General features: G+C 44.1%; 1 protein-coding gene across 3 annotated transcripts; it reads left to right on the top strand.

Moving 5' to 3' along the window:
* On the top strand, nucleotides 1-25,691 carry LOC118778737 (atlastin-2-like). 3 transcript variants are annotated; one of them, XM_036530399.1, is made up of 14 exons: nucleotides 1-94; nucleotides 11,263-11,528; nucleotides 15,630-15,764; nucleotides 15,907-16,011; nucleotides 16,440-16,490; nucleotides 16,932-16,988; nucleotides 17,342-17,434; nucleotides 22,111-22,249; nucleotides 22,795-22,922; nucleotides 23,016-23,072; nucleotides 23,519-23,590; nucleotides 23,798-24,229; nucleotides 24,531-24,545; nucleotides 24,675-25,328. In XM_036530399.1, the coding sequence occupies exons 1-14, from the start codon at nucleotides 22-24 to the stop codon at nucleotides 24,783-24,785; spliced, it is 1,734 nt and encodes a 577-aa protein (XP_036386292.1). In that variant the 5' UTR covers nucleotides 1-21; the 3' UTR covers nucleotides 24,786-25,328. The 3 variants fall into 3 exon arrangements, with proteins under 3 accessions (XP_036386292.1, XP_036386302.1, XP_036386310.1); XM_036530409.1 differs by lacking the exon at nucleotides 24,531-24,545 and having other exon boundaries at nucleotides 25,248-25,691; XM_036530417.1 differs by lacking the exon at nucleotides 24,531-24,545.

The following is a 25,691-nucleotide window of genomic DNA, read 5'->3' as shown; positions in this document are numbered from 1 at the left end:
GATTATTTTAAACAGAACAAGATGGCGGAGAAGAGCGGGTTGAGGAATCGGAATCATTCCGAACAAAATTGCAAAAGCAACATCTTTGAGGAAGGTAACAAATTTTACAAAAAATATTTTCTGAAGGGTGGCACTGATGTCAATGCAATGTGTATAATCCCCTGCTGACATGCGAGGAAAAGAGTGCGGTGATTGCATTCTGTGTGTAGCTATTTGCACTGAACGGTGGAGCTAGCTAGCTAGCCAGCCAGTCAGTTATCTTGCCAGCCAGCTAACGTTAGCTCGCTAGGTAGCTATTAGCTAGCATCTACGGTTTCACCTGGCCTGATTTGTCCCGTTGGCTAAGATGTCTCGCTGTTTGTTTGGATAGAGTGCGTGCAGTAACATTAGCTAGGTAATAGGTAGCTTAGTGTGTGGCTTTATGAAACGGCCATAGTCATAGGCTGTTAGAGACAGCTGTCTGACTGGTTCTTGACACACAGCAAGATCCATTTCAGAAAAGGTCTGTAAAGGTAGCTAACGTTAGCCTCAACTAACGGTGCCCCAATGTCAGTTCATTCGCAAACAGGCTGGTTAGAATGACTCGTTCTCGGTAATATATGAAAAAGCGTTGAAAAGGGAAGTTATGTCTAGATCTTTTGTAAACGTTAAGTATTAACTAGAGGTGTAAGTTGAGCTAGATGTCTATCCCGCTTGCTAAGTAGGTGGTTGGGGATAGCCAACAGCGAACGATAGCTAGATACTACAATATCAGAAGCTGTTCGTTAGCTATATATCCAGCTGTGTCATTTGAAATTGGCTAACGTTACCACAAAATCACCGCCCCAGTCTCGTTTTTCCTTTTTCCCCAGAAATTGATCCGTAGACTCGGCTAGCAAGCTAACATTTTAAGTCTGACGTGTTAGCTAGAAAGAGAGGTACTAAATGTAATATTAAAAAGGATTTCTTATTCCCGTTGGTCTAACGTGAAACGATGGACAGTGTTAACTAGCAAACTAATGTTCGGTTCACACTGGGATTGACTGAGGCAGAAAAAAATGTTTGCGATTTGTTTAATTTATACATGCGTGGTGCTGTCATAACCATTTAAGTAAATAGGTAGTGAAATAGCTGGTATGGCACTATATCCCAGGTCACTAATTCAGGTGTAGCTAGCAGACAAGCTTGCTGGCTCTACAGCGTATCCCCTGTGCTTATAGCACTTACCACATGTCGTTAATAAGACAAATGGATGTAATTCTGTTTAAGGAACACGGAAATCTGACACAAATTCTGACATATGAGTTGTTTTTTTTTTTTTAACTTGCTGAAGATGCATCTGTTTTTCATCTTGAAGTGGTTCAGATGTACAAATACCGTTAGGCAAGAAATGAACTTGCATGTTATTTTTATGAATGGATTGGAATGCTCCCATTTCGTGAATGTATTATTTGCGTAGAATTTACATATTTTGTATTTTGTATTTTTTCTTTTTTTTTTTGAGGACCTGCAGGATATATCCATTTGTTGCCTCCAAAGGTATATCATAACTGTCAAAACTGAAGTAGTGTATCCACAAGTGCAACTGTGTCATTGTTAAAGTAGAGCACAGAAACTGCATTGCATTCCTTATGGACTTTCATCTGTCTAAAATTGGGCATTTATTCTTCTTGTCTGATTTTGATCAATAGTTTTTTTTTTTTTTTTGCACAGACTTAATATTTCTTTTTTGTCATCTGTCCGTAAGGTGATGAAAAGATGATAAAACTCATTGTTTACATGTGGAAAATCTGTTAAACTTTTACCGTGCACTTATGCCCTCAGCGCAAACATCACATGTTGTCCTGTGAACATTGGCCCAGCTTGACTCTGGCCTGGGAGTAGTCTGTCAGTCCCTTGAATTTGGCAGCAGTCTTCAGAGTGGCTGCAGGGAGAGAAAAGATGTTTGTTTCAGTGTTTGGTTTAGTGACAAAAATGACCAAATTTAGTCTCAAATTCCAGCTTCCATTGGATATGGATGAAGAACTAGGTCGTAGGGTTAATCCGCTTCAGTTGGAATAGAAGCAGCTCCAAAGATGGAGTATTGCTGAGCTGGACCAATGATTCCACAGCCGTCAGGAATTACAGAGAAGGGAGAGTAAAATGTTAAGAATGGCACTTCTTAGTCTGGCTGACCTTTAGGTTGATTATCTGTTGTAGCAAGCCAGTTTGTGTAACTAACCCAAATTGCAACAATGATCAAGCCAAGCTGGGGTATGTGGTCAGTTTTGAGCAATGTTGAATTTTTGAATATATTTAACCAATTGTGGTCTCTCATATCAACAGTCACCCTATTATGTATGCATATTCTTCCAAAATGAACCTGAAAAGTATGATAAAGTAAGTTGTCAATATAGCCAGAGGAAACAAGGTAATATTTGATAGTGTTGGTTCTCTGTGCTTGTTGGGTGTCTGCATAGGAAGTGTTGCCTGTTTTAATGGCCTCTGTGGCACTTGGGTTGCGGGTTTTTGTTGAGCCTTTAGAGGGCACAAGGGTTTCCGGCAGCCCTTCAGTGGCCTACTGCAAGGCTCATTGCCCTGCTTGAAGGTCTTTTGGCATGGAAAAGCATCAACAGTATGTACTTTATATAGGCTACTGAGTTTATCTGTTCATTTAATGTACCGAGTGGTTTTATGTTTCAGCCTTCATCATTTGTTTAGGTAAATATGTATTAGGTTTGTATTTATTACATTTATGTAATTTGTATTTATTGTATTTCTTTGTATTTATTGTTTTAAGTCGGTACAGCACAATAGTGTATGAATTCAGAGTTGGGAAGTGATACTGATTGCTCAAACATGTAGGGAAGTAATCAGACTCCTGCTTTCACAGTTGGATGCAATATGGAATGCAGTCATCCTTGCATACCTTCTGTTCCATCACAGTGGACTTGGAAAACAGGCCAAGCACTCTCTGCTGTGTGTTATCCCACTTTAATATGGAATCCAATGAAGTAAAGCTTTTACTCTGCATGCAAGCACGGACACAAAAATTCAGGTGCTTCCGCTATAAGGAAGTGCAGTCATTCTGTGCCCTCCCCTTCCCTGTTAAGAAATTACCTTTGTTAAACAGAAACATTGTAGCCTACGTGTCTGTCATGAATGCAATATATGTAATTACCTTCCGCTATTAACACTTACTCCGAAAAGGTCATAAATATGCACAAGCACACTCGCTTGTAAATAGTGGTAAAATCCACTAACTTCCAAAGCCTGTGTTTTGATGATGAAAGTGGTGTAGGCCTGTATTTTAATTGCCAAAAAATGAATGATCAAACATATTCAGGGTTTTTCCTTTCATTTTCTGGGTGAGGTGCAGCACCTAGCCTACATATTTTACTGTCATACTGTACTACTGGTAGACTGTTACAGTATTATGTGGTGCTTTTTTCTCTTTGCTTAAGTCCAGAGTTATCATTAATCATAGTGTACTTCATCACAGTGTCATCAGTCATAATTAACATACATACATAAACGTTGTACTGAATACATTGCCTAATATTCAGGCTAGGCTGTTCTTAATTAGAAAAGGCAGAATGCACAGAACAGCCTGGAAGTTGCCTGGCTAGCAAACGCTTTCCCATTTTTGTATCTGGTGTGTTTTTCCTCAACTCTCAACTTGAGTGCTGATGGAATCAAGCCAGTGATGCAGCCAGCAGAACAGCAGTGTCCTAAGTAAGCTACAAAGTTAGAAACTGAATATCTTCAGCTGGTGGTAGTTCAGACATATGATTGTACCTGCGATGTTTTGACAAGTCTCAGTCAAAAATGAACTTTAGTTGAAATACGACCCTTTAAAAAGTGTTTTAAAAAAATTGACTGCATTGAGTTGAGTGGATGTGCAGGCATATTTTCTGTAGTTGTGACAAGGTGTTAGTTTAGCTGATGTTTTCTCCGGCGTGTTATTTTACAACATTGTGAACAGCCAGTGTTTAACTGCAATGATTGGTTAACTTTAGGGCTGTGCGATATGATGATGTATATCGTGTGATGATAGAAAAACGTCAATTGTTTTGTATTATGTTGTATCGCTTACTTCGTTGTGTCGCAAATCACACACTTTGCAGCAATATTTTTCATTATTTAGACGACTTTGCATTCTTCCATACGGCATGGATGCAGGCAGGAAATTTGCATAAAGGTACAAACAAACATGGAAAGAACGTGACACAGAACTGTAGTTGAAAAGTGTTTTCTATTTACCGTTTTATATTTTTATGCAATAATATTTTATATTTTGTTACATGCTTAACCCTTTCGCACGTAATTTATTTTTATGCTTACGTTATATGGTTCGTTATGTTTTCATTAGCGTTATTAAGCTTCTCATAGTTTTCATCGCCGCATTTGCTATATTTTTTTAATGTTAAATCGCAGTTTCGTCAAAGCTAAAATTAGCTAGAATTTTAGTCTAGTGTAATCTAGTGTTTTAATCACACCAGTTTTAGCATACATGCTGAACGGCTAATCACGCTGGTGTTACCATACGCGTGAAAGGGTTAACTGAAAATTTGTACAAAGGTTCTAAATAAAAGGAGAAAAATAATAAAATATGAGTAAGTACCTTTTTTTGTCGAGTATATAATTCAAACTGTAATAAGAAATAGGCCTTTCCATGTGGTCATTTTATATAAATTATTTATTCATTGAATTTACAGAAAATGTGCTATATTGTGATATGTATAGTTATCGGGATATGAAATAACCTATATCGGGATATGAGATTTTGGTCATATCGCACAGCCCTAGTTAACATTATTTTAAAAAATATGCACCTAAATGGCTGTAACTGACTTCTCTGAAGATGACAATAAATGGGTTTCCAGGTCATATTAAGAGTCCTGTTTGTCATTGAGACCAATAGTGAGCAGCAAGTGGGTAAACAAGGGTTGGGATGTATAAAAGGAGGTGATACTAAGTGTTCATCTGAAAGTGTAAACAAGAAAAAAAAGCACCCCTCCCTGGGAGATCAATGATGTCTAAGCAGTTGATATTCAGAGAAGTGTCCTGGGGTTGTCTGAGAAACATTTGCTCTATGAGCTTTTCAGATCTAGTTTCATCAGACATGATTGGCTGGGGAGAATCATGGAAAAAAGAAAAGAGAAACCTCTTTCTTTCCCAGAGGTGGGCAAAGCTTTGCAAGCAACTGTGAATATTTTCAACCTATAAGATGATATGTTGAGCTACCAAACTTACAATATAAACCAGTAATATAGAAGGATATATACAAGTACATTAGAACTTCACTATATATGCAGTGAAGTACCAGTGTTTGGCTTCTTTTTTTTTTCTCTATATAAATCCTTTGTAAATGACATGTGAATAGTATGTCATTTAATAGTATGTAGTGGCATGAAATGTAATAGTATAGGAATTAATTTAAAAAGGCCTGTTCAGTAATTTAGGTTCTTTGTTTACTGTATATGTGAATTTGTTTTTTAAAGTAGGTCAGTATTATTTTCATATTGTTTTTGTCAACCAAGATGCATTTCCTATGCTTACATTCATATTTTTGTCTCATCCCGATACTGGCTCTCCATCCCCACCCCGCCCAACAAAAAAAAAATCATCAAAGAAGCACTGTTACTACATGTGAAACACCGTTTGGCCTGAACTTGTATGGTTTGAAACATTGGCCTATGATCTTTTCAGCAGTTCTGTGGCAGTGTACTTACTTTGTAGAATGGAGATCGGCATATGACATTGTGCTCTTTGAACTGCCACAAAATGGATTTTTACTGTATTCCAAAAAATAAAAATCCCTAATGAAACTGTTGTAGCTCATGGAATCATCCGGCTCCCTCCAGAAGAATCCAGTTCCAGGTAGAGCCAGTTCTGCGGATGAGCTTGTCTGATGACGCATGCAGTAAAAGGGAGTGCCGTACCAGTCGTCTTTTCTAGGATTTCCCACACCCTGGCAGAATGCCTTCTCACCTGTCTCATTGTAGCGGTGCAAAAGATTGAGTCTGCCAGCAGGTTTTCAGAAGACCTCAAAGGCTGTGGTTGTTGAACAGCCTTGCTTTGCTGTCTTTGCTGTAAACCGGTTTAAGACTGCTCATAGTAAGATGATGCAGCGGATATGGGAACACCTCCCCCCCCCTTTGAAGTCCTCTATCTGGTGTGCTTTACCAGTTGCCTTATGCTCACCAGAGGCAACCCAGGGGAATAACATCAGACTGACTGCAGAAGTCTCCTTGTGGTGTCTCGAAGGGACTCTGTCCCGCCAGCTGCGAAAATTGCATCTCTCTGAACAGACTCATCCTTCAGGATGCCAGCTCGCTCCATTAGATTAGACACAGCTGCCTTAAAGGAATGCTGCTAGACGATCACTTTCCCGCCTGCGTAAGAGTCGCGCGTTTGCGAGATCATACGATCAGCTGTGAACAAGGTGCGGTCAGCGGAGGCCTGCTCACGTTAGCTGCGCGTTACTGGCTGTCAATGGGACGTGTTATTCTCTGGAGTGCTTTATGTAGGCCTGTGCAGGAAACAGAAGGCCCAGCGCCTGGCCGTCCCGGCAGGGATGGCTGTGGATGACCTTCAGTAGACATGAACAAACCCCTGGCATCAGCTTAAGCGAGGGAAATGCCATTTCAAATGTTCACTGGCAGTTTCTTTACTTCAAGATTTTTTCAGTTGGCCACACATAAAGATTTACTTGGTAGGCTCACATTCAAAATATAAAGTTTCTTAAACTAGTTGTGCCTAATTTGGTTCCTGAGGAATCTTGTGTAAATTGGCATCACTCTAAATTCTGCCCTTAAGTAGCCAAATCATGATTTGTTTTTTTTTTTTTTTTTAAGCCTTTTATGTTGAATCACAGATGAATGTTGTACCTGTACTGAATGCTCAAGATATTTTGGGGAAAGAACGAAATATAATTATATACAGTTAATTAATTAATGGTGCAATTAAATTAAGATGTGACAAGTAGGGTCACGCATACCTGACTCGCACATTGACACTTGGCAGGATAAAAAGCAGATGAGCCATTGTCATAAGTCACAAGCTGTTACCGGCTCAATCTCGGAAACTGTGTACGCAGTTATTTGAATAATGATGCCGTTGTCGCTAGTATATTGCATGTTAAACATGCTCTTGAATACATATGAGAGTTCGTGCCGTTACCTATGACCTTGGATGCACTTAAGGTCTACTCATTCATCTTAACAGCTGATGTTTAAGCTTGGTGGGATTTTTTTTTTTTTAAATCAAATTGAGATCCTAAAATTGGCATATAGTTCTCTTTTTGAAATTAGTGTTCATTGGCATTCGTTTACATAACGTCACACACTCAGGTGCCCATAATTGATGATTTGATAAACTGAACAGCCAGGGAACAGAGCTTTGGACAGCAATGTATAGAGATAAGGCTTTATTGAAGATAACTGGGTTCCTGGAACAAATAATCTGTAAACATTTTAAATTAGCTTTGCACACATGCACACATCAGGCAGGATAGTTAACTTTGCGTTAAGTAAACAGTTACAGCAGAAACATTACTGTACAGTTAAGCACAGCAACTATATTGTTATATTATAGAGTAAAACTTTGAGATGGGAACCGAGGAGCTAATGGTTACTCAATGTGTCAAACATTTGTTCACACATGTATCAGCAGAGACACCAACGGAAATAGATTGTGAAAATACTGAAATAGAACCCCCTTTAGCAAGTCGAAACATTCCTTTTAAAAGCGAAACAGAAATGCGACATGTTTAGCTGCGAATAAACTAGTACACACCAATGGAGCAAAAGTTAATCGATGGCATAAATGTTTTACCCTTAGGTCTGATTTTCTATTTATTTTTACTTTTTCTTTTTTTTATTGCAGAAGGCAGAAGCAGAAGGGTTGTCATTATGCTGCAAGAAGCAGTCCCTTCCCACAGGGATAAATAGTCCTGGAATAGGGTGGCAGGAATGGCGGATAGTGATCAGTTTATTTGCAGGTAGTGAAATCATTAGTGACTTGTTTGCTGACATAGTGCTCTGGAGCCCTGACACCGGGTGATGATTTTGACTCGTCCAACGTCCACGTCTGCCACGTTGTTTAATCAAACGCAGTTTGGGGTTCGCCGAGGCTCCAGCGTAATATGAAGATGGCTACATGACCCGTAGCCAGGAGACACTGCCTGAGATGAGGTCTCGTGGTGTCAGTTTCTCCTTTTCTTGAAGATTTGTGTTTTTGTTGTTTGCTTGTTTTTGTGCCTTTGGTTTATGGGAAGGCTCTCATTGTGTCGGAATAGTCCCGCTAACCATATACCTGGCCATATCCCCCCCAGGGTACTTTTTGTCATTATTTGCTTATTTGCCTGTTTAAGTGTTTTTAACAGTGAAATATAATGTGAAATACGCTTTACGGAAAGGACAGCTGAGTCTGTGTGCCTGAAGGCCCGGTTGGCCGTGGGGTGTGCTGTTGTAAACAGGCTGAACGGTTCCGCTTCGCTCCATGTTTTCGTTGGTCTGTGGGATTGCCTCATGATGACCCTTGCTTGATTTCTTTCTCCTCCCACCCACACGTGCGTACCAACACGTGGATCAGACTTTACCCCATACAATCTCAGCCAACTCTAGTAGCGACTGCGCTCCAGGTTTAGGTATTGGGTCGTAACAAGGGGATTAGGTTGGAACTAAATCTCGAACCTCAAGTTTCACACCCCTAAAGGCAGGGAAAGCTTTTGGCGGGACATATCAACAATTTACAGTTTGGTCTTTGAACGACTGTTTTTTGTGCTAGGGATGTCTGCACTAACATTTTGTCTGAGCTCAGGTTTTTTTAACACTGATAAGTGGTCCTTAAGTGATAAATGTGGAATAATTTCAACCTCTGATTGTTAAGGGAGGGTTAAAATAAGTCAGCGGGTGGAATGCTGACAGTTTTTCCAAAGAGATGCCTTGTGTGGTCTTCGGATGATCAGTGCTTGTTGTACTTCTGTCTGAATCCTGGAGCTGATGAGTGGTGCAATCTATAGGTGGTTTAAAGGCTTTGATTCAGCCTGCCGGATCAAAGCCACCAAGTTCCTCCGTTTATCCTGCACCTCCCAAGGTTAGTTCACATACTCGTGGGAGGCCTTTTTTATGTGGACATCAATGCCTTATGGGTAATTTGCTCTCGTGTCAGAAGCGATTAGACAATGAATCGATAGCAGCGTGCAGATGGAGGGAGAGTCAGCAGGAAGCCCTCGCTCTTTGAAAACAGCAGGGAGTGACGCGCTAGCACACACCCCACCTACCCTCTTCTCGCCCACTTCCTGCGGGTCCGCGAAGCGGCGCTTTCGTTTTCCGAGAGGGGCCCGGCCTAAATAATTCAGCCAACGCCAGCGCCAGCATCTCGCCCCATGCTGACCTGATTGGCCCCCACTCCTCTTCAGAGGTTGCTGCGGAAGGGGAGCCCAGCCGGAACGGAGCGCATTCCTCACGCACTGTTGCCCAACTCCGACTTGGCTCCGCGGCCCGGGGTCTGACACGTGGTGCAGTGTGACCGACCGAAGAGCCCACGGCTAAATGGGAACCACAGCGCCCGCACAGCGTTGGTGCTGCTGAAGTGGTCGTCCCACATGAACGCTTTTTCTTTTTCTTTTTTTGCCCCCCCTACTTCCTCTTGAGCCAGGATGCTCAAGCATAAAGGTTCTGACCTCGAGCTGGCTCCCTGGGCGGCCTACGATCGCCTTTCCTCGCTTGCCCAATAAGGTTTTTTCACACCGTGCCAAATGTATTAATACATTCTGTGTGCTTGGCTCATGAGTGTAGTCAATATTTCCATCCTTGTTAAGGTTGCCAGCACCGTATTATATAATTTGTAACACAGTTCTGTCTGTTAATAGAGACTGATGGTTGCTCAGCTGCATCTTTGTCTGTCACTTGGTCTATGACACTAGAGAAACAGTAGCACCATATTATGCTCCGTGAGTCGGCCAAGGTTGCTCAAATGGCCAAACAGCTTTTAAATGACTCATTTTGTGTCCACTTCTCAAGGGGGGGGCTTAATGTCAGGGGCACCATCTGATTTATCCTTGTGTTGCACCCCATGCCAAAGCTGACGATACCCGTGGATGAAATTTGATGATGTCCTGCAGGCCTGAGCATGACTGCACCCCCATGACCCCCCAGCTGGCTTATTAATGAAGGAATTCAGACGACTGGGTTGAAGCACAGGGCGCGCCACCTTCCGGCGAGCCTGACCCCCCCCCCCCCCCCCATCCGCACGTCCTCGTCTCACCACGCTTGCCCACTGATTGTGTGCCTGTGTTCTCACGGACAGGCTGCTTGGCAGAGCAATCCAGGCCACTTCACTTCCAGTTATGGGTCGGGATGGAAAGACGCCAGGGATTGTTTTACGAGAAAATAAAACCCAGGGAAAGCGTTTGGTCTGACGTATTAAACGTTTTAGAATCTCCCGTCAAAATGGCGTTGGATTATTTACTCCATACTTCCAAATAAGCACTTTCCCAGCATTTCGTCTAGATGCCGATTGCGTTTTCTGGAAAACATGCAATTCATTTCAGACTCCAGTTGGACATACAGTTCATTTCAGACTCCAGTTCGACAGGCTTGATGAGTAAAACATAGACAAGCTGCTGGTAATGGTGCAGCGTGCCCTTACTTGTGCATTGTGCATGTTATCAGTTGTTCAGCCAGGTCAGGACGAAAGGATCTCACTTTTTCATCTTCCTCCTTTCCATTGGGGGAAAAAGTACAGACGTATGAGCGTAGAGTAGATGGTGTAGATAGCCCTGAAATCTATTTTCCCTCCTAATAGAGCACAGGTGTTAAGGGATTTTAATGAAACCGGAGTGTTTAATTAGGGTGGAGAGTTGAGTGTCTTTGGTGTTGTTTCACATGAGGTATTTCTGGAAGGAAGGGTATGGTGTTAGAACTGCCTTACAGATATTTGGCAGCATGGTGCATTTGCTGCAAGGAGTCAGTTCTCAGGTCAGGTCAGTGTCTTCATGTTCAAAAAAGTCATGTAGTACTGTACCTACTCACTTTATGTAGACCATCATTTTTGAATCATAGTTTTTAAGGGTTAATGAACGTAACTAGTAGGTGTTTTGCTTTTATGGGCTATTACTAGTGTTAGGGTTTAAAGTGCAAGCAGACCACAGAGGTAAACAAGCTACTTCCCTTGCTATAAATTACCTCATAGGCTGAATTAAAATTATCTCAGATGGCAGGACTGTACCCTGCAGCCTTCGGGGGTTGTAATAAGTGACGGTCCTACTACGCCCCCCCCCCCCCCCCCCCCCAGGTGTCAGCGGTGTGGAGGACGTGCCCCCGGTGGAGGCGCCGCCCGACGGCGAGGACGAGGCGATGGAGGAGGCGGCCCGGCCGGTGCAGATTGTGCTGGCCGACGAGGACGAGCACAACTTCGAGCTGGACGAGCGCGCCCTGGAGCGCATCCTGCTGCAGGAGCACGTGCGCGACCTCAACGTGGTGGTGGTGTCCGTGGCCGGGGCCTTCCGCAAGGGCAAGTCCTTCCTGCTCGACTTCATGCTCCGCTACATGTACAGCCAGGTGAGGCCGGCACCCGCGCCCGCAGCCGTCGGCGAGGCTAACCGGGCGCGTCCGTCAGATTAAACTTCACTTACTCGGTTACTCAAACGCGGTCGGGTGTTCCCCGACGGTCAAGTTATTTAGCGTTGTTTTAATTGAAAAATGACACGCTTGTGCTCATGGATTAATGTCATTAAATATTTATTATGAGCATGTTGCTTGTGACTGCAATCAGATGAGAAGGTATAGCATTATATGAAAACATGATCATGTCTTTCAAGGCACGGTGATTAGTGCCTGGCCTGTGATATGCCGCAGGCACACGGCATAGTTTTGTACATCCAGCACAGCTTACTGTGCAGAAATGGGTTTGAGATCATGGCTTTATTGAGTGAACACGACAGAAGATGAATCTGCTAAAAAAGAGCAAAGCCCTCATTCAGCCTCTGGGTCCCACATAAGACATGGACAGTGTTGTATCAGCGCACGCTTTGTTTAGTGAACATATCACACAATACTTTATAAGCATTTCCAACAGACTCTGTAGGCTGGAAATTTGTATATTTCCTGTTCCTTCACTTCCTGAATGGTCTCCACTTTCCGTCCTGATTCCTCACAGCAAAAGGGTTTTAATCACATTTAAATGAATTTCTTCCGCAGCCTCCCTGAGACAGAATCGCTGTCGCGGGCATGACGGTGGACACCAACGCACATTAAAACACAAAGGCAGCTCAGATTTCGGGGTACACCCTCTGCTGCTCCTGGGTCGATCGGGCCTGTTAGAAATTCACACCTGTGGCAGGTGGCTTTGAGCAGAAGGTACCGATTCGAGAGCAGTAAGGCTCTGCAGGGCAGGCTGAGAGGTAGCTGAAGGACAGCAGTGACGTTCTGCGTTTCACCCGCCATTCACCCTCTCCGCCTAGGCTTTACAGAGATCGTCTTTCTCTGTTAATCTACACTGTTGACATTTTAAACGCCTGAGCGCGCCAGGCATTTCTAAAATGTGTTGTCTGGTATGGTCTTACACAATGTTTTGCTTACTGCAAAAGGTGCATTTTAGGAAACCAGTTTCCGCTGCGGCATAACCATTCAGTTATGGCACAAGCATGCGTGCGTGTACATTCCTCCCCAGAGTTAGTCTCCTTATGCATGCGTTTGGATTTATTCACATGCTAACTTCGGCGACATTCCCGATTTGCTGTCATGAGACAGAAACCAATAAACGTAACCTCCAGGAAAAAAGAATGCATCGGTAAACTCCCAGCACCAGAGATATCCAGGCTGGTGAAGAGGCGCATGTCGCAAGCAGCCATTTCTTGTTATAGGTCAGGTAGCTTGGGAAGAGCTATTTTTGCATTCATGCTAATGCAGTGAAATTAACTGACGTCACTTTTTGGATTGGTCGTCAGTGCCCTGTTGCTTTTTTTAGGCTTAGGCTTTGCCGTAACTTGGGTGCTGAAGTAAAGGTTTGACAGCGGGTGGGTTCATTTTTTGAGCAGGATGCGATGACCTCACACATCAAGGAAACCCCTCCACAACAGGTTTCGGCGTCCACAAGGAACTATTTTCATTGACTGTATATCAGTAGGTCACTCTCAGTTCAGGCTCAGATTGTATCTGGCGTTTCCTTCATCACATTTCCTTGGTAAATAGCTTGGACTTGCAGAGATCAAATTTTGTTTTATTGTTTGAATGTTTACAGTCAGGAGTCAGGGGAAGTACTGTCCTTGGATGACAGCAGTGCCCCATGTGGGAATATAGCTGCAACCTTATGGTTGCATATCCAAGACCCCAAAGCCAAGATGCCACCCAGCTGGAGAATGAGTTAGATATCCATTAATTCTCAATCCTGGCTATCATGTCCAGCAAATGGATACCTATGGTAGGATGCTTACGTCGGAAGGGTCTTCATTTAGAATGGTTCAGACTCAGCCTGTTTCTTAACCATAATGGGATTATGCTCCTGGTCCAATGTAAACGGCTAAATTTTACCCTACGTGGCCTTTCCCCACCCAGAGACATGTGTGACTGACAGGACAACAGCCAATCAGACACCTCTCTAAAAATGTAAGGCCAAGAGGGTAAGGCCAAAAGTTCAACAGCAAAAACCTTTCCAGAAGTAGGTGTCTGGACAAGGCACATCAGTGAGGAGGAGTAGGTCCTCACTGCTCACGTAATGCATGTGTGATTGGAACAAAATTAGCCAGAGAGAATTTTTTATCAAATTTCATATGGTGCTAATTTAATATCACAATATGCTCTGTGTTAGAAATTCAAGAAGTTTCAAGAAGTGCAGCGAATCCCTCCCGCCTCCCAGCCAAAGCAGCTCCTCAGCACCTTGTGTTACCCTGCCTTGTGTCATCACACTTACCAGTGCACTGCACGTTCGGAGGGGGACAACGGGCTTAATTATAAATGAGTGGGACTACTTTTTGGAATAGTAATGATGGCAAATATCAAGATGCCTTTAACAAAAAAACAAAAAAAAAAAACCCTCACCCTGAGTTTGAACAGCGTCTCTAATTACAGTTCTGCCTTCTAGTCCTCAGGGAATAATGTCTCCCGGGGCACAATGGAACAGGAAGCCGGGTGTCTTAAATCCGGGAACGTAAAGTGATTTTGGGGAAAAAGGCATCGGCATTCTGTTGTGAATGCCTCATAATTGCTATACTAAGCTGTTGTGGGAATGTAACAGCCTCTCCTCACCCAGGAGTCCTCCATGCCCTGGGTTAGTGCAGCTCCGGGACGAGGCGTGCCAGCAGCAGGTGTTGGGAATCCGGGGACACCGCCACCTGTGATCGTTTCAGCTCTAGCCGTCACGCAGTACTGCATGTATTTTGTCACCATTTGCTCAGTGTAATAACGTTAACTGTGTCTCAACACTTAGTTATGGTAAAGAGTATGCCCAGAGACCGATCAGCTCGAAATCCTTAATGGTTGCCTGCGGCCTGTGATTTATGCGTCACTGTTTCATGGAGGTGGTTTTCTGAGACGAGCTGCATCCGCAGCTGTAGAGCTTTCCGACGCGAGTCAGCAGCGGTCTGCGTTTCTCATTTCCCTTTGAAAACAAAGGCGCGTTTTGCTTTCAGTTTTTTCCCTCACTTAACAGGAAAGGCAGGACCGTGTTCTCACCTCCTTCACCCGTAACGTTTTTACCTTTACCTAAGATGACTGTTACTAGAAACCATCCCGAGGGAAGGAATTTGGGGAATTTTTTAATTAGCATTTTAATGCGTTTCACCCAGGCTTACAGCTGACCCTGGTCCGTTAAACGCCCTAACTGTAGCGCGCCTCCCCAATAACACTGCCTTTTGTTCCTCACAGAAAGGACTTGTTTGCTTTGACGTGTTTTTTTTCTTTTTAAATACTCTTAACTCGGGGATTGACACCCTTTAAGGCATGCAGTAGAACCAGACAAGCCAGTTAACGGTATTGCACAGAAGGCTGAGACACTGGCAGCACAGGGGCTGGTGTGATGCTGAACCCCGCTGCCTCTCCAGCATGGCTGTTATCTCGCATGCAAACTTTCTGTCGCGCTCCACCACCCCCAAGGTCATTTCAGGGACTATAGCGAGCCGTGACCCTGATGGCTTCAGCGGCTCTGCGTATTTCATAGACCGCTTACTGTTTGGGAATGCACTCCATTCTCCCCGATATCACGTAGACCATCAGACCATTTATATTCATGGGAATTTTGCCCATATTAAGAAACCAAACCATTCCTGAGCGAGGAGAATATTTAACAGATTACTTTTTTCCTCCGGACAGGAGCCACTTGGATGAACTTGTGATTGTGAAATGGATGCATTGAACAGGGTAGAATAAATCAATTTCTGCAGAATTAAACATTTTTACTCTGAATTCTGGTCTTCTAGGCATTTCCTTGTGCCCATCTGCAAGTGACATTAGAGTGACAGGCACTTTGTATCATCTTTGCACAGATGAGCAGGAAGTGCTCTCGGCTTCATCGAATCAGTTGTCAAACGTGCATACTTAAGGACTGCTCGGGTTTGGCATGATGTCACTGCCTCCTAACAGCAACAGCAGCACAGTGCCCTCTAGTGGTACAGCTGAGGCGCTTCGTGCCAAATTTCAGATTGGTCTTCTGTCCTGCTCCCTCAGACTTCCGGCTCGTGGCTCGGTGGGGACGAGGACCCCCTGACCGGCTTCACCTGGAGAGGGGGCTGCGAGAGAGAGACGACGGGGATCCAGGCATGGAGCGAGGTGTTCGTGGTGGACAAGCCTGACGGCAGCAAGGTACTTGATGAGGCCACTGAGATAGTACGGCTTTCGCTGCAGTTACATTTGACGTCCCCCCCCTTCGCAGGATTCTGTGTGTATGAGAGTGGGGCTGCCCGTTCCACGACAGCATGGCAATAAGTGACTCGTTTCCCTGCAGGTGGCTGTTCTTTTAATTGACACTCAGGGGGCCTTTGACAGCCAGTCAACCATCAAAGATTGTGCCACAGTGTTTGCACTGAGCACCATGACCAGCTCTGTACAGGTGAGCATCACGTGTACCTGTGTATGTGTCCACTGCCATCCATATAAAGCCATGCAGTGCTGTGCCTTATCATAGGTACTCTGTTTATTTTTGGGTAAAGCGAACATTGTTGGACAAAAGTCTCCAAATCTGCTGCTTTCCACACTCCCACCCTACCCTACCTCAGAGAAGCAAAGCATTCAGATTGACATGTGTAGAGTCACGCTTGTTGTGGTTATATACATTTCCACCCCCCCCCCCCCCCGATTAAGGAAGACATTCTTAATCAAAGCTTCATTCCGAAGTGCTTTACCAGAAATTTTGTTTGTTCAGTAGTCAGAACTTCCTGTATCGCGAAACAATTGCCGCATGTGAATTTTTGCGCAGCCTCTTGGCTGTTAGAAATGTTTCAGTGCTTCACAGTAATACAGATTTGATCTGTCTTTCAGGTTTATAACTTGTCTCAGAACATACAGGAAGACGATCTTCAACATCTTCAGGTATGTATGCATTTAGGAAGTGTATGTTCTGTAAACACAATGGGCATTGAAGACCTGTAAATCTACCATTGAGTAGGTGTAATAAAGACTGCAAATTGGGAGAAATATTCTTTGAGATGGGAATTGCTTAACAGATGGTGACAATTGAGATGTGAAAATTGGAACCTGTAATATTCCAGCAATGAAAAGAAAATTAAATTATGTTAGTGCATGTCCCAAAACACTTTGATGGCTCACAACAAATACAGGTATGCAAGCGCATTTCCCTGTGTCTTTAAATTAGGCCTTTATATATTCCCATGTGTAACTACATTATCCAGCCTTAGGGTGATTGCCAGCCAGTGGGCCTATCCCAGCATTAAAGGCACTCAATGAGGAAGGTTAATTCAATTCGTGATCCATTCATTACAGTTAATGAAGGCTGTCTGATCCTCCCTGTAGCTCTTCACAGAATATGGACGGCTTGCCATGGAGGAAATCTATCGGAAACCCTTTCAGGTGTGTAGCTCTGTCTGCTTATTAACTACAAATCATGTTTAACAACGATCTGCCTGGACGGTTTGTCATTAAGCTGCGAATTAGGCATGCGTTAGCCACTTGTGTTAGTGATTGCATCTGTGCCGTCCTTGGTGACATTTCCAGTATTTTTTTTTCTTTGGGGGGGGGGGGGGGGGGGGATTCAGTCAGATAATTGTGACTGTCCATGAAGTGCTTTTTTTGGATTGGGGAGTTATCAGTTCTGAACGGCGCTGTTACAAGTGAAAATTTTACCCTCTCTTGCACTCTTTTTCACCACAGAGCATTTTGTCGTGATAATTTTTGATGTACTTCTACCATGTCTTTCCAAACAGACCCTAATGTTCCTCATAAGAGACTGGAGCTACCCTTATGAGCACGCCTACGGTTTAGAAGGAGGGAAGAGGTTCTTGGAGAAGAGGTTGCAGGTAAGTCAGTAAGTCAGTCAGAGTTGAATTTCTATCAAACTGAACATGGCTTAAAACACCTCTTAGCTCCTTAATATGCCATTGTACACTGTCGCTGCAGTATTGGAGCCAGCTTAAGTCCTCCTTGGAGAAAGTACTGAATACAACTTCTTGCATGGCATAGTTTTTTTTTTTTTTTTACCCAAACTTGATTGCGCGTAGGCATACGGGTACAGCTTATTAGTAGTGCATGTAGGTGTATGGGTAGAGCTTGTTGAGAGTGTGTAGAAGCATAGGGGTAGAGCTTGTTGAGAGTGTGTACAGGCATATGGGGTAGAGCTTGTTGGGAGTGTGTAGAAGCATAGGGGTAGAGCTTGTTGAGAGTGTGTACAGGCATATGGGGTAGAGCTTGTTGAGAGTGTGTAGAGGCATAGGGGTAGAGCTTGTTGAGAGTGTGTACAGGCATATGGGGTAGAGCTTGTTGAGAGTGTGTAGAGGCATAGGGGTAGAGCTTGTTGAGAGTGTGTACAGGCATATGGGGTAGAGCTTGTTGAGAGTGTGTAGAGGCATAGGGGTAGAGTAGGGCTGGGCGATAGAGCCATCGCGATATATATCGAATACCTATTTTTAGCGCAATAACAGCTATCCCCAGTATGAAGCGTTAGGTTTCTTCCCGTATTGTTTTCCCTTTAGTCATACCTGATGCGGGAGCACACCTCCAGTTTTCCGAGGCCATGTGAAATGCTTCTGGGGGGAAAAAAGCGCCACACAGCAACAGCACTATGCTGCTTCCATGCGGTAGATAGAAACATGGCTACAAAAATAAAGAGTGGAAACATATGCTATGTGTTTTTCAAAGCTAATAGGTAAGTTAACCAACATATAGATGAAAGTGATATTTTTCTGCCCCAGAACAGTAGCGGCGGGTGAGCTGGAAACAGGGGAAGCCAAAACACTAGCTTTAAATCTGTCATTACTTTCAGCCTGTTCCTTTATCCTCCTTGCTTAACAATAAAACAAATAATTCACAGAATTGACACCAATCACGTAATTATAATAAATGATTATGCTCGCGAAACACTGCAGATTGTCTGTAGTTTGTGTGCTTGCGAAAGCTACAACGCAAGATTGTTTAATTAACAAAGATGGCATTTATCGATTTAAATTACGTTAAATGCTCATGACACGTCACAGCTTTTGTGAGGTCTGTGTTCTAAACGTTATTGTTCATTGCACTCAGCCTAACCTAAAAGTTTATTCTCAGTAATTTAAATCAATTAAACTAAGTTTAGCTCCGTTTTGTAATTTGAATTTTGTAACACAAATAATATATAATATAATAATAAATATAATGTGAATAATAGTAATATATTGTGAAACATTAAAGAGAAAGCTTTGGGGTTACTTGCCACTTAATTATTCAAATTGCCGTCCTTGTTAAACAATGCTGTAGCTTTCTCAATAGCACACAAATTTCAGACAATCTGCGGTGTGTCACGAGCATAATCATTTAGTCTAATTACGCGACTGGTGTGGATTATTCTGTAAATGATTTGTTTTATTGTTAATCAAGGAGGCTAAAGGGGAACAGGTTGAAAGTAATGACAGATTTAAAGGTAGTGTTCAGGCTTCCCCTGTTCCCAGCTCACCCGCCGCCACTGCCCCAGAAGCATTTCACTGAACTTTGGAGGTGTGCTCCCGCATCAGGTATGACTAAAGGGAAAACAATACGGGAAGAAACCTAGCGCCGCATACCGGCGATAGCTGTTATTGCGCTAAAAATAGCTATTTGATATATCGCGACGGCTACATCGCCCCAGGGTAGGGCTTGTTAGAAGTGCATACAGGCATTCGTGTAGAGCCTGTTGGGAGTGTATTCAGGCGTACGGGTAGAGCCTGTTGGGAGTGTATGCAGGCGTACGGGTAGAGCCTGTTGGGAGTGTACGCAGGCGTACGGGTAGAGCCTGTTGGGAGTGTACGCAGGCGTACAGGCGTACGGGTAGAGCCTGTTGGGAGTGTACGCAGGCGTACGGGTAGAGCCTGTTGGGTGTGTACGCAGGCGTACGGGTAGAGCCTGTTGGGAGTGTATGCAGGCGTACGGGTAGAGCCTGTTGGGAGTGTATGCAGGCGTTCGGGTAGAGCCTGTTGGGAGTGTACGCAGGCGTACGGGTAGAGCCTGTTGGGAGTGTACGCAGGCGTACGGGTAGAGCCTGTTGGGAGTGTACGCAGGCGTACGGGTAGAGCCTGTTGGGAGTGTACGCAGGCGTACGGGTAGAGCCTGTTGGGAGTGTACGCAGGCGTACGGGTAGAGCCTGTTGGGTGTGTACGCAGGCGTACGGGTAGAGCCTGTTGGGTGTGTACGCAGGCGTACGGGTAGTGGACATGGCTGAAGATGCGCATGGCTGAGCTGCACACAAATGGAATGTAAAATGAACACTGCACGCTTGACTCGGTATGGCTTCACTGGCTGCTGAAGTGGTTCATCCAAGTGGCAAGCGACAGCTACTGCAGTGTAATTTGCATTTATTTTCAAAATTTGAATTGCTAAAACGTGTATGTACCGACAGCACATCAGCATTTTGAATTGAAACATCTTTTCTGCAGCGATTTGAGTTCCACAGTTTTGCAGCTCGTGCGATTACTGTTTTCAGGGGGAATACCCTAAATTGCAGCTATGTTTTGTACCACAGTGAATAAGGCTAATTGTTTGTTTGGCCCTAAAATTCTAAGTGTGTGTCTCGTTCAGTTAAGATGAATTCTCAGCACTGAACATATGGAGGTGTCACAGGCCCTTGACAGCAGGAGTGTGTCACGGAATGCAAAAACCATTAATGAAGCTGATGACACGTGGTATGTGGTTTCCTGTGCCTCAGCTGACATTTGAAGAGCCACAAATCATGTGTTAGCTCTGCTGTCAGAATGCAGTGACCCTCAGTGGTGTATTTTAGTACAAAAACTAAATGTATACAGGCTCTGATATTACCAGACTGGAATGCAGTTTTATTAAAAACAATCACTGGCGTGGCGTTTTTCAGATGAGTTTTAACCAATGGTAGCCTGTTTAGGTGACATACTGGTACAAGAGCACTGTTCTTATCCAATCGACAACTAATTTCAGCTTTCTGTGAGGCGGTGCCAGGAAGTATTTGTGGGGACTGCATCAGTTGATTACTGTACAATAGGCTAGCATGCATTGAAATAGATGGAGCATGGAAGCGAAACTTGTGAGGGTTGGCGCAGACACGAGCACAGTAGAATGGGAGGTGAAAAATAAATGCCGATAGGCTTGGTTAGATGAAGATGGTAATGGCGGACAAACGTTCGCGTGTGTTGTCACAAATCAAAGGAGCCCAGGACCTGCTTTGCACCGTGTGTTCAAAAAAATACAGTATAGGACAGCAGCAAAAGGCATTGTCTCGGCATTATACAGATCCCTCACACAAAGCAGCTGTTCAGGCTCTCCTTTATACGTTATACGTTGCCGGGAGCCGTGGCCACTGTAGCTGCTGCCGCTTCATCCATCCAAGACCGCGTGTACAATCATAAAGTCCGCATTTGTACATTTATAGCGAAATATGACCTGTCTTTCAGGATAGCGCCAGCGCTAGTTGACCTCTATAAAACATCACAGGACAGAATTGCACTCTCCAAACTTAGTATGTCAAATACACAGGCCAGCTACCTATCCACTCACAGCATTGCCTGTCACATTAGGCAATGTTTAGCACACAAGCTGTCAAAACTGGTGTTTTCACTGAACATTGACAAGTTCACAAACCGGAACATGGACAGAATTTTCAGTGTCTTGGTCCGATTCTGTGATGATGACTTGGACAAAGTTGTAGCACAGCATCTCGCTACTCGACCAACTTTTACTGAAGTTGCACTTTTGAATTCTTAATAGCATTTAAGAAAAAAAGGAAGCACTGTTAATTTGAGCACTGTAATACAAAATTCTATTGTTTTTTTTTTTTTACAATTTTGAATTAAAGCTGTTGTGTTAACGCTAAATGTATGTGTGCCCTATTTTTTTTTTTACCTCCTCCCCCACCAAAAAAAACCCATTTCAGGCTCAGAAAATTGTGTTGCTTTAAGCCCTGCATTCTGAATGTAATGTTGCACACTGGAGGAAGCGCAAATGCATTCAGGGTAGGATGGAGGCTAGCTGATCGGAGCAGCTTTAAGCCTTCTGTGTTTTCCAGCATTGTTCCGTAAAAGACCAGTGGAGGTGTTTGTTGAGGCACATCAGATGTTTATAATTATCCTTAAGACCAGTAATCACAGTGTTTGTTTGTGCTGTGCGACCAGCTGAGCACTTTTCAGATACGTATTTTTTTTCTTGGAAAAGAAGTTCAGTTTAATTTCAGAGACCATTTGGTATTCACATTTTAAATGGTAATGCTCGTTTAAACAACTCGCAGTTTTCCTGTGGACAGCCTTAAACTCCACATTGTTTGCTCTAAGCATTGCAGTATCAGCACTCGACATTTTATTGCGGCACTCCAAGGCAGTCATCTGCTATCAGTGTTTGCCTGTGTGAACTTATGTACACACGTCTCCGCTCCATAAACAGCAGTATCCTCAAAGGCAGGCACGGGCGGTTCATATCCAGTATGCTGCAGATAGACAACAGGGCCTGTAACTGGCAGATGTCATGAACTTTGTAAGAAGCCGTAGTATTTTGTCGTGCGCTGCAGGTGAAGCAGAACCAGCACGAGGAGCTTCAGAACGTCAGGAAGCACATCCACTCCTGCTTCTCCAACATCGGCTGCTTCCTGCTGCCGCACCCCGGCCTCAAAGTCGCCACCAACCCCAGCTTTGACGGGAGATTAAGAGGTACGGCCGCACCTCCCCTCTCCTGTCCGTTCCGCTCGCTTGCCCTAGGTAATCTCTGCCAGACCTCCCTTCTCTCTGCTCAGCGGTCAGGGTAACCGCTTAAACCTGTCACTGTCGATGGACGGAGGGCCCTCCTCCAGTCTATATGTTTCTGTCAGTGTTTCACTGGCTGTTTTGAAGTCGAAACACTGAAGTTGAAACTGGCTGTTTTGAAATTCTGACCAAACATGTCAGAAGTCATTTGATATATTGGTTTCATAGACTTCCCTGCTCCCCTGTGCAGCACTCTAAAGGAATTTGGTCATTTAAAATGGAGATGACAGTGTTTTAAATGATTCTGTTTTAAACGACCGTTTGAGTTTTAAACATGGATGCGATGTATACGCTAGCCTTTGGCTGATAGGATTTCAAATGTATCGATCAGAAGCTGTAGAATCCTCAGGCTTCACAGATCCTTAAATGCAACGGTATCTGCACAGGTGAATCTGTGTTGTAATAGTTAAGATAAATTTTTGAAAGGTACTGACTGTGTATGTTGTACATAGATATTGATGATGAATTCAAGAAGGAGCTGGAGAACCTCGTGCCACTACTGTTATCCCCGGAGAGCTTGGTTGAGAAGGAAATTGGCGGCTCCAAAGTGACGTGCAGAGATCTGGTGGAGTATTTCAAAGTAAGGCTGCAACATGTTTTTTTTTTTTTTCCTCTATTTTCAGTCTCTTTCATGTTCCTTCAGCAAAAAGACAAAACCTTTCTTTTCTTTTAGGCCTACATCAAAATCTATCAAGGGGAGGAGCTGCCTCACCCCAAGTCCATGTTACAGGTATGCTGTCATCATCGTGTTGCTCACTCTCTTAAAAACACACATGACATGCTGTTAGTTTCACTTCAGTTGACATTTACGGACATTAGATGTACAAACTGAAGAAGTAAGGCATTTACACTAACAAGAAAAAATGGGGAAAAAAATTCATTCATATGTCCTGTGGAGTTTCAGCATTGTGCTGGATGCCAGTGCTACTGTTTATGCCACTTCTTTGACAAGTTAACCTGCGTGTAAATTTCCCTTTCTGAACAATTGGATGTGTCCCCAGATGAAGTATTCTGCATGCGTGTTAGTATTTTATGCTGTCACTACTTAAGGGCTATTTCCAAATGTGTTGCTGTAGAGCTGTAATCTGACATTTTGCTGTACTGTCCTTAATATGGTCACCTAGCTGCACTGAGCAGATTAACGTGCGCCTAACCATGAGATCTGTTTCCATCCAGGCGACTGCTGAAGCCAACAATCTTGCAGCTGTTGCGGGAGCAAAAGACACTTACAACAAAAGCATGGAGCAGGTAATCGCAGTTTTTACAGATGTGCCACGAAACATTTGAAGCAGGTCTGACAGTTAGTGTAATGGTGTCCAACGAAGCAGACCGTGGGCTTTACACCGTTGTATATTTGAGTCTCGGCGAAAGATTCGCAGCGGTGCAGGTATTATCCAGGGGGGGCGCTGCGGCTGTCCTCGTGTCAGAAATGCTCACAGCACGGTGCATTCCCAGGTTTGCGGAGGAGACAAGCCGTACATCGCCCCCGCCGACCTGGAGCGCAGCCACGAGGAGTTCAAGCAGTGCTCCGTCCGCCAGTTCCGCTCGGTCAAGAAGATGGGCGGGGAGGAGTTCTGCCGCCGCTACCAGGAGCAGCTGGAGCACGAGCTGGACGAGGCCTATGCAAACTTCGTCAAGCACAACGACGGCAAGAACATCTTCTACGCCGCCCGCACGCCGGCCACCCTCTTCGCCGTCATGTTCGCCATGTACATCATCTCAGGAGTGACCGGGTTCGTCGGTCTGAACACTGTCGCCACCCTCTGCAACCTGGTCATGGGCGTGGCGTTGCTGTCGCTCTGCGCCTGGGCCTACGTCAAATACTCAGGGGAGTTCCGGGAACTGGGAACCGTCATCGATCAAGTGGCGGAAACCCTATGGGAACAGGTGGGTGGGTCGTCCCTCAGTCCTACGTGGCTTTTTTTTATTTTTTTTTTTTAACCTTTTCATTGTTCTCTCTGCTGCCCAGACCCCACTCCGGATGCTGCCCAGTGTGATTTCTCTCATGAAATTTAAGTGCTCTGTCTCCAGATTCCAGAAGCTGTCTGACCAGTAACTGGGATTAACCCCCCCCCAATCAGCCGTTGGCCTTTGCTAACCTGTTTTTAACCTGTCCTTGAGATGCTCCCTCCCTGTCCTTTCCCTCCCCTCTAACCTTCTGCTTTCTCTTTTCACTTCCGCTACACAGAGGACCCCAAGAAAGGTGAGAGGCGATCACCCAATCATCTTCTGGCTCTTTCTGTACTTGTCTATTTTTCATGTTTTTTTTTTTTTTTGGTCTGTTGCTATTTGCTAAGTTGCTACTGCTAACTTACCGAATTCCCTGTTTTAGGTGTTTACCAAACTCTTTGAGCTGGCGAGGAGTCGAATCACGTGGCGCTCTTTTGTACCAGCGCAGAGAAAGAGACTGTCCTCAAACAACAATATCAAGAAGAAAAATTAGCCACTACCTTTTTGTGTGTTCAGTTTTATTTTTGTGCATTTTTTTTTGTTTTATTTAGTAGTTCATGGTCAATAGCCATGCTGGCCTAGATTAAATCTGAAATGTGTACCTGGTTCACACCACATGTAGAATACAGGTTGGCACCTTCATCTTTTTAAAAGCTTTTTTCTTTTTTCCTTTTGTATTCTGAGGGGACCTTTCTGGCTGGGGTGGGGGGGGTGTCTGGCTAATCAAGATTTTCTTATTCACGTTCTTGCACCACGTTTTCAATTCATGATTTCAACTGCCATCGTTTACATTTTTTACTCTGTAATGAATACGATGCATGATGCGTTTTGGTTTCATTTCTCAAGTCCTTCCTTGTTCATTGTTCGTTGTTCATTTGAGTGATTGTTTTTTTTTCTGTTTTGGTCTCATCCCCCTCCCCCCATCTCCTCTCTGTCTCGCATTCCCACTCTCCAGGTGTTGAAGCCTCTGAGTGATCGCTATATGGAAGATAACATTAGGCAGAGTGTGGCAAACTCCATCAAAGCCAGTCTGACTGAGCAGGTGACGCAGCACGCCAAGTTAAAGACAAACTGACTGACTTTCTAGAGACTGCTTGTTGTAGACTGAGGAACTGCGCAAACCAAAGTTTACACCCCTTAATCATAGGTTAGGTTGGGCTTCTTGTTTCCTCACCGAATTTCTGCCCCCACTGGAAGATGGTCCTGCAAGTGGTTCCCATGAGGCCGGATCCTTTTACCGTCTGCCTCAGCAGACAGGAAATGTCTCTTTCCGACCCTCCCACCCGATCGCTCTGTCTTTTTCTTCCTCCTTTGAAGATCCGTGTTCATAATCAAGGGCTGGTGTAGCAGTTTGGGGTTTTTTTTTTTCCCCTCTGTCGTGGTTTCACTTTGTCTCTCT

This window comes from Megalops cyprinoides, chromosome 1 (genome assembly GCF_013368585.1).
Source record: "Megalops cyprinoides isolate fMegCyp1 chromosome 1, fMegCyp1.pri, whole genome shotgun sequence".
NCBI lineage: Eukaryota > Metazoa > Chordata > Actinopteri > Elopiformes > Megalopidae > Megalops > Megalops cyprinoides.
This window is presented reverse-complemented; position numbering and strand designations above follow the sequence as displayed.

What these genes read in the sequence shown, in the direction of transcription:
- LOC118778737 (XM_036530399.1), top strand. Translation starts at nt 22, where the DNA reads ATGGCGGAGAAGAGCGGGTTGAGGAATCGGAATCATTCCGAACAAAAT. An exon ending in TCTATCGGAAACCCTTTCAG is followed by an intron (nt 16,989 to 17,341) that starts GTGTGTAGCTCT and finishes CTTTCCAAACAG; the next exon opens with ACCCTAATGTTCCTCATAAG. An exon ending in CTTTGACGGGAGATTAAGAG is followed by an intron (nt 22,250 to 22,794) that starts GTACGGCCGCAC and finishes TGTTGTACATAG; the next exon opens with ATATTGATGATGAATTCAAG.